The 17504-nt window shown below is 35.8% G+C and overlaps 1 protein-coding gene across 1 annotated transcript in view; it reads left to right on the top strand.

Annotated features, from left to right (window-relative positions):
* RDX (radixin) overlaps positions 1-17283 on the top strand; it is a 99759-nt gene extending 82476 nt beyond the window's left edge. The window contains exon 15 of the mRNA XM_032640165.1: positions 17217-17283. Coding sequence (XP_032496056.1) covers positions 17217-17283 — 67 coding nt within the window. The remainder of the gene's footprint in view (positions 1-17216) is intronic.
* The last annotated feature ends 221 nt before the right edge of the window (positions 17284-17504 follow it).

Genomic DNA, 17504 nt, shown 5'->3' on the forward strand with positions numbered 1-17504 from the left:
GGACCCCTATAATGCGAATGTTGTTGTGTTTAATGTTGTCCCAGAGGTCTTTTAGGCTGTCTTCATTTTTTTTTTTTTCATTCTTTTTTCTTTATTCTGTTCCACAGCAGTGAATTCCACCATTCTGTCTTCCAGGTCACTTATCTGTTCTTCTGCCTCATTTATTCTGCTATTGATTCCTTCTAGTGTAGTTTTCATTTCAGTTTTTGTGTTGTTCACCTCTGTTTGTTCTTTAATTCTTCTAGGTCTTTGTTAAATATTTCTTGCATCTTCTCAATCTTTGCCTCCATTCTTCTTCCTGGATCATCTTCACTATCATTATTCTGAATTATTTTTCTGGAAGGTTGCCTATCTCCACTTCATTTAGTTGTTTTTCTGGGGTTTTATCTTGTTCCTTTATCTGGTACATAGCCCTCTGCCTTTTCATCTTGTCTGTCTTTCTGTGAATGTGGTTTTTGTTCCACAGGCTGCAGGATTGTAGTTCTTCTTACTTCTGCTGTCTGCCCTCCTGGACCTATTTCTTAATATCTCCATCTTTAGTGATTTTAAGAGCTGCCGTTTTCCCTCTGGAAAGATGATGACTTTTTGCTTTGTTGCCTCAATACTTCAACCTCTCTTAAACTGTGATAACAAGAGTTTTCTGATTTGAGGTTACATATGCTGCTTTAGGAGTTGAAGTATCTATCCATCACTATTCCTCACAAAATTTTAAGGTTAATGATTGTGACTAAGATAATTAATTACCCCATGGCACATCTTTTAAATTCATGTTTATATTTGGCTTGAGTTCCCTAGCTACTAATGGTTCCAGGTTCTTATTTAATGACCTTCATTTAGCCAATACACTTTTATTAAGTATGTTCTATATTCTAGGATATAGAAGCAAGATTAGAATGACTGTGACCCTTTGTTTTGGACTATCTTAAAAAGTGAAGCTTCAAATATTTATCTTATTTCTTGGATCATTTGCAATAATCTGTTACAATACTAGATTTCTTTTAAGATGGCAACACATTTTGTTGACTCATGTTATTTGTATGCCCAGATTCCTCTGTGCTTATATCTAGTCAGTTGCTTCCATCCTTGTAATTTATTACTCTGTTTTAATTATTCACTTATATTTAATGAACATTTTTAAAATTTAGGTTCGCTTTGGTAATTATGCATGTCAGTTAGTTTGCTCCTAAAAGTAGTTTACTGGTTTTAGTTTATCTTTAATAAGTCTATATAGCTAAATGTACATCTTGGTAACATGGGATCAGAATTTCTGAGATTTATGTAATAATCCTTGGAAAAATTCCTTTTGATAAAATGTGGATTTGTTATATCAAATTCTTCTTGTGCTGTGTTACAGTGTATGCTGTGATAGCTCTTAACTTTTTGCAACTTAAATTAAAATGTTTTCCCTTTTGTCTTAGACCTAGAAATGCAAGTATGTCTTAGACTCTTAAAGCAGTACTACCTTCTCCCTCCCTTTCCTTTTGTTTATACTGAAGTCTTTGTTATTCAGATCTAGCATTTGAGTCTTATATGCCATCATTCCATTTATGTAATTATTTGCTTTTAAATTTTAGCTAATTTGGATAAAATGATACACTGTGTCATGAAGGAGACTACTACAACATAAAGAGCAATAGAGGAAAATAAGCAACTGGTAGAGAATAAGAATACACAGCAGTTTCTCAAGTATGCTTGTTCTCTGATAAATTGCTTAATTTTCATTTTATAGGTCAAATTTTAAACACTGATCAGTATTTAAAGATATCCCAAAAAATAAAGTGCCTAATTTAGAAGTTTTTCTAACTTTATAGAAAGACTCATTTTATACCCAATTGACAAACCAGTCAGTATATAGTAATTAGTAACCTGTATTAAGTACTGTGAAGTTCAGTGGAGTTGGGAGATTTCAGTTGAATCTTCATTACTGTATTGTGTTAAAATATATGTAAGATTTACCATTTTAGCCATTTTCAAGTGTTCAGTGACATTAAGTATATTCACATTGTTGTGCAACCATCACCACTATCCATCTCCAGAATATTTCATCATCCCAAGCAGATTCTCTGTACCCATTAAATACTAATTCCCCATTCCTCCCTCTTCCCAGTCTCTCGTGACCACTATCCTAATTTCTGTGCCTTTGAATTTGACAATTCTAGGTACCTCACATAAGTGGACTGACTCCTATATTTGTCCTTTTGTGTCAAACTTATTTCACGTAACATAATGTTTTTCAGGTTCAGCCACATTATAGGACGTATCAGAGTTGTTTTTTTTCTTTTTTTTTTAAGGCTAAATAATATTCAGTTGTATGTATATACTGCATTTTCTTTATCCATTCATTGGTTAATGGCCATTTGGATTATTTCCACATTTTGACTATTGTGAACAATGCTGCTATTATGTACATTGGTGTACAAGTATCTGTTCGAGTTACTGCTTTCAGTTCTTCAGTATATACCCAGAAATGGAATTGCTGAATCATATGGTAATTCTGTGTTTAATTTTCTGAGGAACTGTCAATACTGTCTTTCTCAGCAACTGCATTATTCCCACCAGCAATGCATAAGGGTGCCAATTTCTCCACATCCTCACCAACAATTTTTATTTTTTGTTTGCTTGTTTGTTTTTTGGCTGTGCCACTTGTGGGATCTTAGTTCCCCGACCAGGGATTGAACTCAGGCCACAGCAGTGGCTGAGTCGTAACCACTGGACCACCAGGGAAGTCCCTTTATTGTGTGTTTTTGATAATAGCCATCCAAGTGGGTGAACTGGTATCTCATTTTGGTTTTGATTTGCATTTCTCTGTGATGCATTTCTCTCTGATGTTGAACATCTTTTCATATGCTTATTCACCATTTGTATCTTATTTGCTGAAGTGTATATTCATGTTTTGACCATTTTTAAATTGTTTTTTGTTGAATTGTAGGAGTTCTTTGTATGTTATGGATGTTAGTCCCTTATCAGATATGTGAGTTGCAAACATTCTTCCATTCTGTGAGTTGCCTTTTTATTCTATTGATAGTATCTTTTGATGCACAAGTTTTTAATTTTGATGAAGTTTAATTTTTCTGTTTTTCTTTTGTTGCCTGTGCTTTTAGTCTTGTGTTTTTTAAAGATACAGAAGAGAGATTATGTACAATGGTCGAAGTCTAGAGAGATGAAAAGTACACTGTCTTGACTACAATAGAAAATGTAATTTCCTGTGTATTGACTGCAGGATGATAAAGCTAGATAGAGTAGGTTGGGTCGGGAATTTATGGAGTCTTTAATCCTCTGCTGAGGTGGTTTAGTTTGATTTGAAGACATCTGGTGCCTTTGGGAATGCAGTTACAAAAGGGAATAATAACTAAACTTTGCTCCATAGGAAAATTCATGCTGCTATGTAAAGTATACTAGAAAGTGCTATAATGTAATTAGCCTGAAGAAAATCTGTGGTCATGGGAATGATATTACTACCTTCTGAGTAAAGGAAATATGTAGATGTATTTTGCTCTCATGTTCACTATATGTAGTAATGTTTTTCCTTCTGCTTATTTTCCAAATGACCTCTTTTGAGGACAGTTAAGACCTCTGTTTTATCCGTGACCTTTTAAGGATGGGTTCTTTAGTGGCACAAAAAGAGAACTAGAAATTAAAGACACCCAAGAACAAATGGATTTGATTCTGAGTTCTAATTGCAGGTCGTTGTACTCTATTGTGCTCTAGTTTTATAAGCAGTTTCATAGTTCTGAATTAGATTGTCTGTTTCAGAGCATTTCTCTGGAATCAGATACAGACATTTAGATTCCAGATTCAGTTTCACTAAAATGTAATGACCAAATGTTAATATCTATGTACTTTTGAATTATTAATACTTGTTTATAGTTGAAAAACTATTACTGCAGAGTGTGCTTACAACAGTTCTATCAACATCCTTTTGCTCTCAGATGATTCTAATAATGTAGTGACTGGAAGAAACTTGAAGGGTTTTTTGAAATAGGTTTTAAGAGGTTGGGGAAAAAAGTTCTTTCAGATCATTATGAAGGGGTGTTATATTCATCAAAACACAATTCAATGAAGATTATCTCAGAATATATACACACAATTAACTATTCACTGGCTGTGACAGCTTTGAACAAATTACTTTGGAAATTTCTGTAGGTTTTAAAGTTGAGAATCATTTGATTATGCTCATCAACTTAACTTTCTTGCTAGATTCGATTCATGTGCTTATGCCCAAATGATATGTTAGGGTTTTTTTTCCCCTTATTTTTGCTTATTTTGCCTGTTTTCCTCAAGCAATTTGGTAATCTCAGTTACAGGTGAATGGTTTTCCTCCCCACTAACTTTAAAATATGGTGGTTTATCATTGGTATGTAGATTAAATGTAGAATTTTGCAACTTCTTAATTTGTGTGTTTTAAAAGTACTTTCCATCAAAAGACAAAATCAGTGTATGCAAAAGGAAATCATAATCAAACATGTTTACTTTCTCTTAAATTCTTTAATTAATGTTTGCAAATGTACTGCATGATAGCACATTTTAGTTTCTTAGAACTTTTACATTGATTAAGCTATCATTTTTTTCAAGAAATAGTAAAATCTTTAAAAAGTAGTTGATTATAAGTATGAAAAATGTTTTTGTTGGTAGGGTCAAAATCAAATCACATCACTACTATTTAGCAGTTTATATGTATTCTTAAAATACCTTAAGAGAATACCTCCATTTTGTAAAAATTAGAGTATCAAACAGTATAAAACATGAAATTAGAACCCAGAACCTAACTATCTGAATAATTTATAATCTAGTTTAATGTGCTGGGCCACATTACATTTCAGTATAAGCTGATGTTTTACGAATGTTTATAATGAACTGGGGGGACATAGGCTATATCAAAGGCTTTGAATCAAAATGTATAGAAAATATATCCATTGGAGAAATAGTTTTATCTTTAGAGGAGATTATTGGCATTAATGTTTTAGGAATATTCTCAAGCATTAGGAAGACTGGAAACCAATATGTCTTCTAGATTACTGATGTGATGTATACAGGTAGGAAAGTGTTCTCCACTACCTTATTTTTGAGCAATTATGCCTTAGTTCTTAGGCGTTACAAGAATTTATGGATTTTTTCCCATAAAGTAATAAGATTAATACCTACATACATATGCATTCATAGATGCAGTCCTTCTTCCAGTGATTTACAGAGCAGTTGCTATTTATGCAAAGCACTGGTAGAGTTATGGGAGATAGATGTGACCCTGTGACTGTGTCAAGGAAATTGTAGTTAGGGACTTGGGACGTGGACTCAAATTAAGGTACAGAAAGTAAAAGTAGTAAAAACCAAAAGAAAAATTGAGATAAAATGTTCAGGAGTTAAAATGAGAGGTTATTAGTAGGTGCTAATTAGCATGCAAAGAAGCATGATATTGACTTGATTAATGAGGCTGGGAAATACATTCTTCATTTATAAAATTACAGCTGCTGGGGAGCATCAAAATTATAAATTAATCACTAGGTAGGCTAGCTAATGTTAACTTGGTTCTCTGCCACTAAGGAATTGCATTTTCTTTAATATCAACGTGTCTGGTTTTCTTATAATAGAATTTATTGAATGTAAGCAACCTTAACAATAATGGTTTATATTAGAATAGCCAGTATTGAAATGTAATTTAATATTAAAGTTTTCTTATAACCCTTTTGTTAATTACTTATTTAACTTGCCACTAAGTTTACCATGTTTTTACTATAAATTATTTTTTTACTTTAAGTAAATATCAGGATACCCATTACCTCAAACAGTACAGGTAGAATTTCCTTCTCAGACACTGGTTAATTGTCTGTGTTGATTTTTGTAAATGTATATAGCAATAGTTTGTATCATAGCAAAGCTTCAGAAAACTGGGATATTTAAGGATTGTTCTTTTCCCCTTTGGTTATTTTCTTTCTTTCTTTTTTAAATATTTATTTATTTATTTATTTGGTTGCACCGGGTCTTAGTTGTGGCAGACGGACTCCTTAGTTGTGGCTCCATGGCTCCTTAGTTGCAGCTTGCCAGCTCCTTAGTTGTGGCATGCAAACTCTTAGCTGCAGCATGCATGCGGTATCTAGTTCCCTGACCAGGGATCAAACCCGGGCCCCCTGCATGGGGAGCGTGGAGTCTTATCCAGCTGCACCACCAGGGAAGTACCTGGTTATTTTCTTTGGAGATTATTTTAAGCATTAAAATAACTATTATTGCCAGAGTCCCTCCTTTTTTATTAAAAAAACAACTTTCAGCTATGCATAAAGAAAATTGTTTTTAAAAAACTAGAAATTAAGTATTATAGCTATTTTAAGAAAAGCATATTTTTCATTGGCTTCCAGTATTATCATGTTATGTGTTGAAGTTGCCAAATACTAAAGGTGCTTTAGGTCATACTTAGCTACTTTATGACTGAAGTGTAATTTTTTTAAAAACTTGGTTAAATCATTAAAATTAAGAAATATATAAGTGAACATGAAACAAAATTCAATAGATAAAAATAGGGTAACACAAAAAAGTAAGCCTCCTTGCTTTGTCCTCTAGCCCTGCAGCTCTCCCCAATGGTAACTATTTTTTTCACCTTGTGCCTCCTGGAAATTACCTGTACATGTAGAAGCATGCATATGTTGTATACTTATTGTTGTTTACATAAGGTATAACATTCTGTATACACAGTGTTGTGCTTCTTGCACTGAATGGTATATTTTGGAAATCGTTATATATAAGTACAAAAATACCACAGTATTTAATTATGTGGATGCCCCTTAACTTCTGATGAACATTTATATTTTTACTTTGCTTTATATACAATACTGCCATGTATTGTTGAACAAACACTGCTTTTGTTTTATCCTGTTTAAGATATTGTGTTAGGAAGTTTTTACTTAAATGATGTAGGTGCACTTTTTACATTTTAAAAATTTAAATAGTAGTATGTGCTTATTGAAGCACCTTTATAAGAAAAGTAGGCACTTTTCCTTTTCATAAATTGGCTTTCTGTATTTCAGGTTTAAAAGGTGACATAGCTCTAATGGCTTTAATGTTTCACTTTTGAGGGCTCAAGTGTAAAAGATCTGCCAGTATATAAAAATTCTCTGACTTCAAATTTTATAATCAGAAAATGCTATTTTTAAAAAAGAAGAAAATCAGTACCTTTCTAAAGGTACTTTGGTAGCTTTTTGGTTTTTAATTACCTTTGAGTACCACCATTTCCTCAGTGTAGAGTTTTCATTTGCTTACTTTTATTAAAATGGAAAATGACAAGCTCAGATCATTGCAAAACACTCGACCATGACACCAAGCAACAGGAAAATTATTTCAAAGAATATCGAAGTTTTCTTTGATTTTTAAGGAGGTAGATCAACTTAATTCATCCTATTATGTGATCTTTCTTTCTGACTTTAAGAAAATGTCCTTTGATTTCACACCTCACTTTTCAGATCAGATATTGCTCTTGTACATACAAGCTTTTGGTTCTTAAGTGATTTTCTTGGGCACCAAATATTTTGGGGGGTACAGCCTAATTAGTTTCAAAGTGCTAATGATATTTCATGTTAATCAGATAGAAGAAACACTGATATTAGTGGTTTGCAGTCTCCCTCTCTTCCCCTGTTCCCTGAGATTCACAGTAAATTCTAAGCTGATGTACCAGAGAGGCTCATAAAGTCTAGGTCCTCAGTCTGTAGTGTTCACCATCCCTCTGTTGCTCTTTCAGCTGCTTGGTGCTCCTGAGTTCTGATCCCTGCTGTTTCTGCATAGGTTTTCAGGCACACTCAGAAATTGTCAAGTGAAATTATGGACTTCATAGCCCATGGTTATCCACGTTCTAAGGGTTCAGGGATCCTTTCCCAGATTCTCTTGCTTTTTCAGCCATTGTTTTTGTTTTTTACAGTAGATACTTAGATCCAGGTTTTATTGGTCCAGAGCACATTAGATACACAGGCAGTCTGACTGGCATTTAGAGTGTTTGGAATAGATGTGAAGCAGCACGATGTAGAGTTAATTGCATCTGGGTTTGAATTGTGGCCTGGCCACTTTCTTAGATGTGTGACATTAGGAAGCCACTCAGCCATTTTGAACATCAGTTTCCTCATCTGATAAATGGGAGTAATACTATAGATTTTATGAGCATTGACTGTAATAATATACATGGAATACTTTGTTTACAGCTTGGCATATTAAAGGTGTTTATTAACTTCTGTCATTTTGTTTTTCATAATATTTTTGTTCATCTGTCAGTATTGTGGGTATTAGTATTTATACTCCAGTCCTTTGGATTCCAGTTTTTATGTCTTCTTGCCTTTTAAGGATTTTATTTGTGATTCTCTTTAGATGGTATTGCTCAGCATATGTTTATTGAGTGTGTGCCAGGCCCTCTGCTAAGTATGTAGAGATAAAATAGACATGGTTTGTTCTGAGCAGTAAAGAGTTCATGGTCTACTCCCAGTAGACGAAGTAAATAATGTGTGTGTATGAGTAAGTAATGTTCCCTCCTCAACCTGTTAATGTTGGAGTGTGCCAAGGCCCAGGTCTGCCCCATCTACACTTGGTTCCCTTAGTGTCCTCCTCCAGTGTTGTTGCTTGAGATACCATCTGTATGCTAAAAACTCAAATCTCCAGCCAAAACCCTCTACCTTGAACTCCAGATGTGTATATCCAACTATCTACCTAACATGTCCACTTTGATATCTAATAAGCATCTCAAACTTGCTATGTCAGACCAAACTCGAGGTCTTCTCCCACCCCCTGCCCACTTGCTCCTGTCTCAGTCTTCCTCTTCGTCTTCCCTCCTTTCAGTGGGTCTGGCCCAAACCTTGACTGTAATGTGATTCTTCTTTTTCTCTCATAACCCACACCCAATCCAACCACAAACCTGTTGGCCCAACATTCAAAATATATAATATATTCAAAAAATGACCATTTCATACATCCTCCACAGCTATCACCCTGTTCCACACACCAGGATTGCTTGTATTATTACTAGAGCCTTCTGATGGATTTTCTGGATTCCTCTCTTGATATTCTACAGTCTATGAAGACAGTAGCCTTAAAAAGGTAAGTCAGATCCTGTCATGCTCAAAAATTCTCCAGACCTTTTCCATCTCAGTAAAAGCTATATCCTTCTCAGTGGTCATTCAGAGCCCAAGATCATCTGATTCCTTGTCATTCTCAGACCTCATCTGCTGATTCCCGCTTTTCTCACTGAATTGAGGTCAGCTGGCTTCCTTGTTATTCTCTAAACTAGCCAGTGCTCCTGTTACGTCAGCCTGGAATGCCTTTTCTCCCCAGGTATTTTTATGATACACTTCCTTGCCACTTCCAGGATTTTGCTTAAATGTCACCTCAATGTGGCCTTCCCTTACTACCCTATTTAAAATTACACTTTCCCCAGTATTCCCTACCCATGTCTCTTAATTATTTTTCTTTATAGCACTTACTATCCAACACACTATATATATTTTTAATATTTTAATATATATATACTTGAATATTTTTTTTACCTATTTGTATTGTTTATTATCTGTCTTTTCCCACTGGAATGTAAGCTTCATGAGGGCAGGAATTTTGCTGTTTTGTGCAATGAAATGTGCTCAGTACCTCGAGCAATGCCTGGTGCATGATAGAGATCAATATTTTTTGTTAAATGAATAAGGTGGGTGAATTCTGGGAGCTCAGAGGAAGGCATCTAGTCTTGGTGGAAGGCTTCCTGGAGGAGATGACTCCTAAGCCAAGCCTTTAAGAATGAGTTATTCTTAATGGTGGGAGGGCGTGAGGGGCAAAGATAGGAGGGCTATCCAGACAGTGGGAACTATGTATGTAAATACCTTCAGGCACAAAAAGACTTGGAGTGTGCTGGAACTACCTGTTTGTACTGAGAAAGTATAAACTTTGAGATTCAGAAGGTGGTGCTATGAAACACTGGAGAATCATGAGGTGTGGATGTGCCTGTGATGCTTTTTTTGGACAAGTTTGGAATGCTGATGGGATGTCATAAGAGTTCCCAAGGAGAAAGTGTAAGGAAAGAACAGCTAGTACAGAGCCCTGGTGAGCACCAATATTTAAGGGCTGGCCAAAGCAAGAAGAGTACGTTCAGGAAAGAGCTGCAGAAACACAACAGGGCAGAGTTAAACATCCTGGGTGACCACCAAAGCCATAGGAAACAGGTCTGTTATAATGTTTCAATGTACACTGGCTTTGGCAGTAAGAAAATCATTGAAGAGAGCAATTGCTTTGGAGTTAAGACTAGTTTTTTGCTTAGCTTAACTGTATAGTATCTTCTGGGAAGTGTTTTCCACAAACACAGAACAGGAAAGTGCTCTTTCTAGTAGTGTCCTCCGTCAGCTCCAGATGTCTGAAGCTGACACTGGCATGAACCCCACCCCACAGCCCTGCTCCAGTCCATGAAATTGTACCTAGTAAGTGAAAATCTGTATGCATGTTTACCTTTTAGGGGTGCACCATGTAGCATTTGAATGATTTAATCCATTCAAATAATTTCATTCACTAAGCACTTGTTAAGTACTTGAAGTTAGGTCCTGAGGATTCATAAATAATTTTTAAAAACTTTCATAGTCTAGAGGAAGAAACGAAGAGTTAAGATATAGTGTGACAGACAAGTAGACAAGAGATACATACAAAGATCTGGGGAACAACAGACCCCTTGCTAACATCTCCAAGGATGTAGAGGTTATTGCAATTGTCAGCATTTATCTCAGGAACACGTACAGTTTTCCCCCAGCTTCCCTTTAGGGCTGAGGGAACATCTCAGTGGATGTCCAATGGTGGTCTCAATGCTGGTTTGCACAGGGGTTCCAGGAAAAAGTCATACCTTAGGAGTAATTTCCAGTGCTAGAACCAGGGGTGTCAGCTATGTAAGCAGAGGCTGATGGAAGTCTGGGCCTAAAGCCAGCTCTAGAGTTGAGCAGGGGATAGTAGGACTGCCTTGGGCTGTGGGTTAGGAAAGTCCACTTATAACTTGGGCTACTTCTAGGTACCTCAGGATAGGTAAAAATGGGTTTTGTGTATGTTCTGGAGCTACTAAGGAACTTTTGGTAGGAGGAGTCCTTGCATTTATTCATCCAAATATTTTAGTGCCTAGTACCTTCCAGGTACTGTTTACCTACTAATCATTGAGAATATAATAGTGAAGAAGACTAGATCCTTATTAATGGACTTACTTTCTATGGTAAGTCATGAAACACATGCAGAATAATTTAAAAGTTGTGAATCGTATTAGATTGAATCATGTATAATTGCTAATATTCAACCATCTTTGACCTATAAAAGCAGCAGACTTGTATCAATGCTGTGAAAGAAACAACGGACTGAGTTGGGGAAAATAGGATGATAATCGGGGATAGGAAGGTCGGAAAAAGTCTCTGTGAGGAACTGGCATATAAGTTGCCACCTGAAAAAAGAGAAGCCTAGCTTTTTAAATTTAAATCAAGATGGCAAATGCAAATGCCCAGAAGGATCAAATGAGCACACTGGGCCTGGTGGGGGAATCTTCACGCCGGGTCTAAAGAGGGTGGCAGCTCCTCAAAGCAGTGCTATTTTGATTTTCCAAGATAAGCCAGCAAACAGCTTTTTTAAAAAAGCATCCAAAGAATAATGCTTTAAATATTTAAGTAGAAATGTAATTTTATGTGAAGTCTCTCAAATTTTACACGTCAGCTATTTAAAAAATTTTAGATAATGTTTTGCAAGCCAAATAATATATCTGCTCTCTTGGAAGTGGCCCACTGGACACCAGTTTACAAGATTCGCTTTAAAGCATTCCAGGTAGAGAGAACAGCATATGCAAAGACCTTGAGGCAAGAAAGGGCTTACTGGTTCAAGGAACTGGAAGGAGGGCAGTATGTCCAGAGCTAAGTGAGCCCAGGAGAGAGTTATTTGTGAGTTGAAGTTGGAAAGGAGCCAAATCTCAAGGAGCTCACACAAGCATAGTGGCAGAAGTGGAGGGACAGACCTACAAATTTAGTGTGTACCAGATAAGCGTGCACCTTGGGACCCCACCTGTGCCTGGAGGAAGGGACACACTTTCCTAATCTGTACAAAGATATCATAAATGCTGCAGGTATCCTTGGAGGTAGGTGCACTATCCCATTTTAGAGTTCAGTAACCTGCCCAAAGGCCACCAGAGTGGCAGAGTCTGCATTTGGGTTTGGGTTTCTTTGAATTGAAATCTTCCCCCCACCCTTTTTTAAAAACTACAAAACGCCAACTTTCCAATTGAGACACGTTTACATGGCGGTGCCCTTCAGAGGATTTTCTTGTCTGCATAACTTAAAGTGAATGTATTCATTAGTTTAGAGGCCAAAGAAGAATGCTCTAAATATTATGTTGAATACAGAGTAACAGTGACCTGGAGATCAAACCCCATCAAATTGGGGACCAGGCTTATTCCACTGTTTGGTGTGGGCTAGTAACGCCAACCTGTGAAGAGTTTAGTGCTCTCATTTTCAAGAAAAGGTGAGTATAGCTTAAAGATTTGAAGTTGAAATATACGATTTATACCATGGGGGTGAGAAAGCATCCTTTTCTTTTTATTGAGTGTTAAAGCCCTCGAAATCAAATGAAGGGTCTGTGCTCAAGGGATCTTAGAAATCTAGAAAAAAATGCAATTTGAGAAGTGAAGATGGATATGTATAGAAATAGACTGTTTGAGTTAGTTAATAGATGTTAAATAAAATATTTCAGAAATTTGGTGAGCAGGACTTCAGTGATAAGAACTGAACTTGGTCTAGAAAAAATTCAGGAGGTTGAGGATCAGATTGCCTGGAGAGTTTCAGCCTGGGACAGAGCCAGGGAGGAAGGTGGCCACAGCTTGAGGCCTGAGAAATAAGTCACAGTGCAGCCTTGAGACAGGCTCACAGTTTAAGTGAAACACCTGAGGAAATGCCTGTGGAGGAGATTGCTAAACTAGTTTACAGAACTAAATGTGATGGAGTATTTCATTAAAATTCACCAGTCATTTTTTTTGTCACATTACAATATTGAAGACAGAGAGAAAGTAGCATAATTAACAACTTTCTCCAGATGCTCTGTGTGGGTTATTTGATTTACCTTGTAGATAAAAATGGTTCTGCTTTGACTTTCCTAAGAATTCTTTTAAACTATTAGATTTTTGCCTGTGGAATTAAAAGGAAAATTGTACATTTAAGAGGAAATCACTATGATTATATTTTGCTTCAAGGTTAGTAGATTGTAATTACTGAATAAAGTAGGAGTTGGCAAACTTTTTCTCTAAGGGTAGGTCCAGATATTAAATATTTTCAACTTTGCGTGCCAAATAGTTTCTGTCACAAGTACACAGCCCTGCTGTTTTGGCAAAAGAGCAGCCATGGGCGTATGTAAGTGAAGGAGCCTGGCTGCCTGCCTTCCAGTAAAACTTCATTCATGGACACTGAAATCCGACTTTCATACAATTTTATTTTATTTTTTATTTTTTCATACAGTTTTATATGTCATAAAATTATCTTCTTTTAATTTTTAAATCATGGTCTTTACAAAAACAGATGGGGAGCTGGATTTGGTCCATGAGCTATAGTTTGCTGACCTCTGAATTAAAGGATTTTAAAAACAGTTACGTTCTTCCAAGGGCCAGCGGTGTGGCTTTCTCAGCTGTCTAGATTGTATATTTCATGGTAGAGGGGTCTTATTTTGTAGTAACAAAGAGATTTCCCTACACATTTGAGAAACTTCTAGCAGTGGTTCTCAAACTAGCATACATTATTATCACCTGCAGACTTTGTTAAAATGCAGATTGCAGGGCTCCTCCTGAAGTTTCTGATTCAGTAAGTCTACATGGTGCCTAGGAACTTGGATTTTTAACAGGTGAGGCTAATGCTGCTGTTCTGGGACCACACTTTGAGAATCACTTATTTAGAGATGAGGGTGTCAGACACAGTGGGAATAATACAGTTGCTTCTTTTACTCAGTGTCCTTGGAGTAGCTATTGACTTCTCTACCTAGATGATTTGAGACCTTCAAAATTCTAATGGTTCAAAGACCAAAGATAATTGGAACAAAATTTATAACTTCCCTGTCTATTGTAGTATTTTTCCTCCATCAATTTCTGAAAGTTTTAAACATTTACAAACTAGAGATTGTTTTACAACAGTGTCTAGGAGAAATATAAAGAAATCTGTTATTATATATAGTATATATTCTTATGTAGTATTATACATGTAAATATATATATAAGTACTCATGCATCCGTTTTAAAATAGTACATTGGTGGTAACTTTGGCATTCTGTATTCCTCCTCTATCATGTCTCCCTCTTCTTTGATTTTAACTGTTTGTACCCACAATATAATGTCTCCTTTTGCATGCCTACTTTACATACATGCGCACATACACATCCATTTTGATGAATGAGGTCGTGGTTCATTCATTTTCGCTGCTGTGAGGGTGTCTGTTTTATGAATGCACTATAATTTATCCACTCCCCTGATAATGGACACTTGGATTGTTTCTAGTATTTTTTATTTTACAAACAATATAGCCTGAAATCTTCTTGAACATATTTCCTAGTAGTGTGAGCAACAGTATCTCTACCTAGAGAGGGGAATTGTTCAGTTACAGGGGCATTTCAACTTTTCTGTGTAACCAGCAACTTGTTTTCCAAAGGAAGGATATACCCACACTGACTTCAACACACTTGAATATCACTAGCTTTTTTAACTTTCTGCCAATTTGATAGGTTTAAAATGTGCTTTTAGTTTGCATTGTCTTGATTACTAATATAGTTCAGAATTTTTCTTAAATTTATGGGCCTTTCATGTCTCCTCTTTGAAGTGACTTCTTATTTCCTGTTTTCTTTAAAAGTTTCTCCACCTTGTTTTGATAGAAATGTATTAATAGATTAATTTGGAAAAAAATTATATCTGTACAATATTTAAGTATTCCTAGTCATGAATATGTAATATCTCTCCATTTAGTTATGTCTTCCTTAATACTTCTCAGTAAAGTTAAAATTTTTCCATTTAGATCATCTATTTCTTTTGTTAGATTTATTATTAAGCATCTTATTTTTACTATCTCTTTAGTAGTTAATTTTAAAACTATTGGTGGCTGATATATAAAAATGAAGTTGATTTTTGTTTGCTGACCTTATATTCAAGAACCTTGCTCAATTCTTATTTTTTCTCATAATTTGTGAAGCCTTTCTACATAAATAGTCATCTACAATTAATACAGTTCTTTGTCTTCTCAATCCATATAACTTACTTCTTTTCCTTATCTTACTGAGTTGATTTGACTAAAGCTTTCAGTACAATGTTGAACATAAGTGCACCTCATTTCTGATTTAATAAGAATGCTTCTAACATGTGCCATGACATAAGTTTGCTGTTTTGGCAGATGACCTTTATCAGGTTAATGAAACTTTCTTTTATATATATACACCTGTTTTTCTAAGAGTTTTTTTAAAAATCAAAAGGGTGTTTAAAATGTATCAAATGCAAATTCTGTGTATGTTGTGATAATATGTGTATGCTTTTTTGTCTGTTAACATATTGAATTAATAGATATTTCTAATATTAAACCAAGTTTCGTTCCTGGGATAACTTGATATGATGTATGTCCTAACCTGTGGTTTGGCACTCCACGAACACTGAGTCACCTGTATTGTGAATATCCTGCCCCTCTGATTTGTATGTATCTTCCACTCACCACCCCTCCAACAAGGGTTGCTGTTTTCTAGAGGTATTTTAATTTCATGGCGCCACCTGGTGGCAAACTTTCAACATTTCTGATGATGTCTCTGCTACCTTTCTTTTAGGCAACTGCATGTAGTTTCCTCTGTTACCACTGTAACCCCTCATTTAACTTTATTTTCTCTCTTATACCTTAATTTTTATTCACTTTACTCCCCCATCCTCCTTTCTCTTGCTCCTCCAAATATTTTTCAGTATACTCCTGCCAATCTCTTTTCCTTCCTTTTTCTTCTCTCTCCCCTTTTGTTCCTTTATGGGTACTGCAAATCTACCTCAATTATGGTTAAGAATGATGAGAATAGTGCTGGTTACTAGGGTAAAAGATACAGCAATACATTTTAAAATGACAATTGGTACAATAAAGTGCCAGCTCTGCTAACCTTCAAAGGCCTTGAAAATACTTAAAATTCTCTTTAAAGTGTTCTTAAATTCAAGTACTACTTAGTCACTTTCTAATTAATTCTGCCCATTTAACATCAAAGTTCACTATTAAGGAAAAATTATAAAACTGCTTTGTTTCAGTGTTCCTTTATCAAAATGTGAGGGTTCTGCTGTATTTTGCTGCAAGACTCAGTTTTTCATTATGCATTAAACTGCTTGGAAACCAAACTAATCATCTATAACATGGTTTCCATAGGAAACAGCCCACCACAGATGCCCTTTTGATATGTAACCCATTTATAAGATAGAGATTACCATTTCCAATTGCTTAACTCTCAAGCATAGAAAATACTGTAAAAATATTCTCCCCAGTCAGAAAACTAACACATGTATAAGCTTCATTGGTTTAGCAATTTGTTTTTGGAGTTAATTGTGACTTTGTCTTTGGTGTCTCTAAGGGCTATGTCTGAGAATGGCAGGTGAGTCAGCTGAAGAAGACAGAACAGAGAAAGTAGGGCTGAAATTGATCTCTTTAGCCGCTGCAATGCTAACATGGCTGCAGGGGAGGTGGTTTTGATTGTGTGTTTGTCTTACTCACCGTAGTCTTAGTAGGCAGGTATATTGAGCCTTTGCTTTATTCATAGATAGCAAGTGTTGATTTTAAAGTAGGCACCAGGAAGTATTTTGGTACTAAGTCTGGTTGGTGCCTGAAAGATATTTTAATCAAGAGAGAACCTCAAAATATAAAATCTGATCTTCAGCATTACTCTAATACTTAAAAAGATTTTGATGGCTTTGAGATCTGGTAGTCTTATGAAAATGACTAGTTTGTACAGAGCTGCTGCAACTATTAGAATTCTAGCATCTTTTCAAAAGGGAGATTTAAAGTTATTCTTATTTCCACATTGTAATAGTGGAGATTCAAAAGTGATTGAAAAAGAAAAGTTAGAGGTTAAAGATTAGGAAGGAGATTACTTTGGCAATTTGGTTACGTAGAAGGCTCTACATAATGCAAGGTGACAGGGGTGCTTCTGGCTTCTGTACTACAGTATTTGGCTTCCTTCTGTGTTCTAAATGCTTTCTAACCTTTTGATGTCTTTTTTAAAAGGTGGGGACCCAAACTGTATGCATTGTTCCAGATGCGTTCTTGCCAAAGCAGTATAAAGCAAATGTAACAGTTAGGAAGAAGGCTCCCTCCCTCACTGGGTAAGTACAGCTGGCAGCCTTGACCAGGGCTAGCCCACCTTCCCATTAGACCTGCCATACCCTCTCCACTGCAAAAATGCTGGCGGGACCCCGTAAAACCTGAATCTGTTAATCCACAGCCCAGAGCCTTTCATCTAGTGAAATGCCAGTCAAAAGAGCTGACCCAGAGCCAGCCCTACCATTACAGCAC

This window comes from Phocoena sinus, chromosome 8, assembly GCF_008692025.1.
Source record: "Phocoena sinus isolate mPhoSin1 chromosome 8, mPhoSin1.pri, whole genome shotgun sequence".
In the NCBI taxonomy this organism is placed as follows: Eukaryota; Metazoa; Chordata; class Mammalia; order Artiodactyla; family Phocoenidae; genus Phocoena; species Phocoena sinus.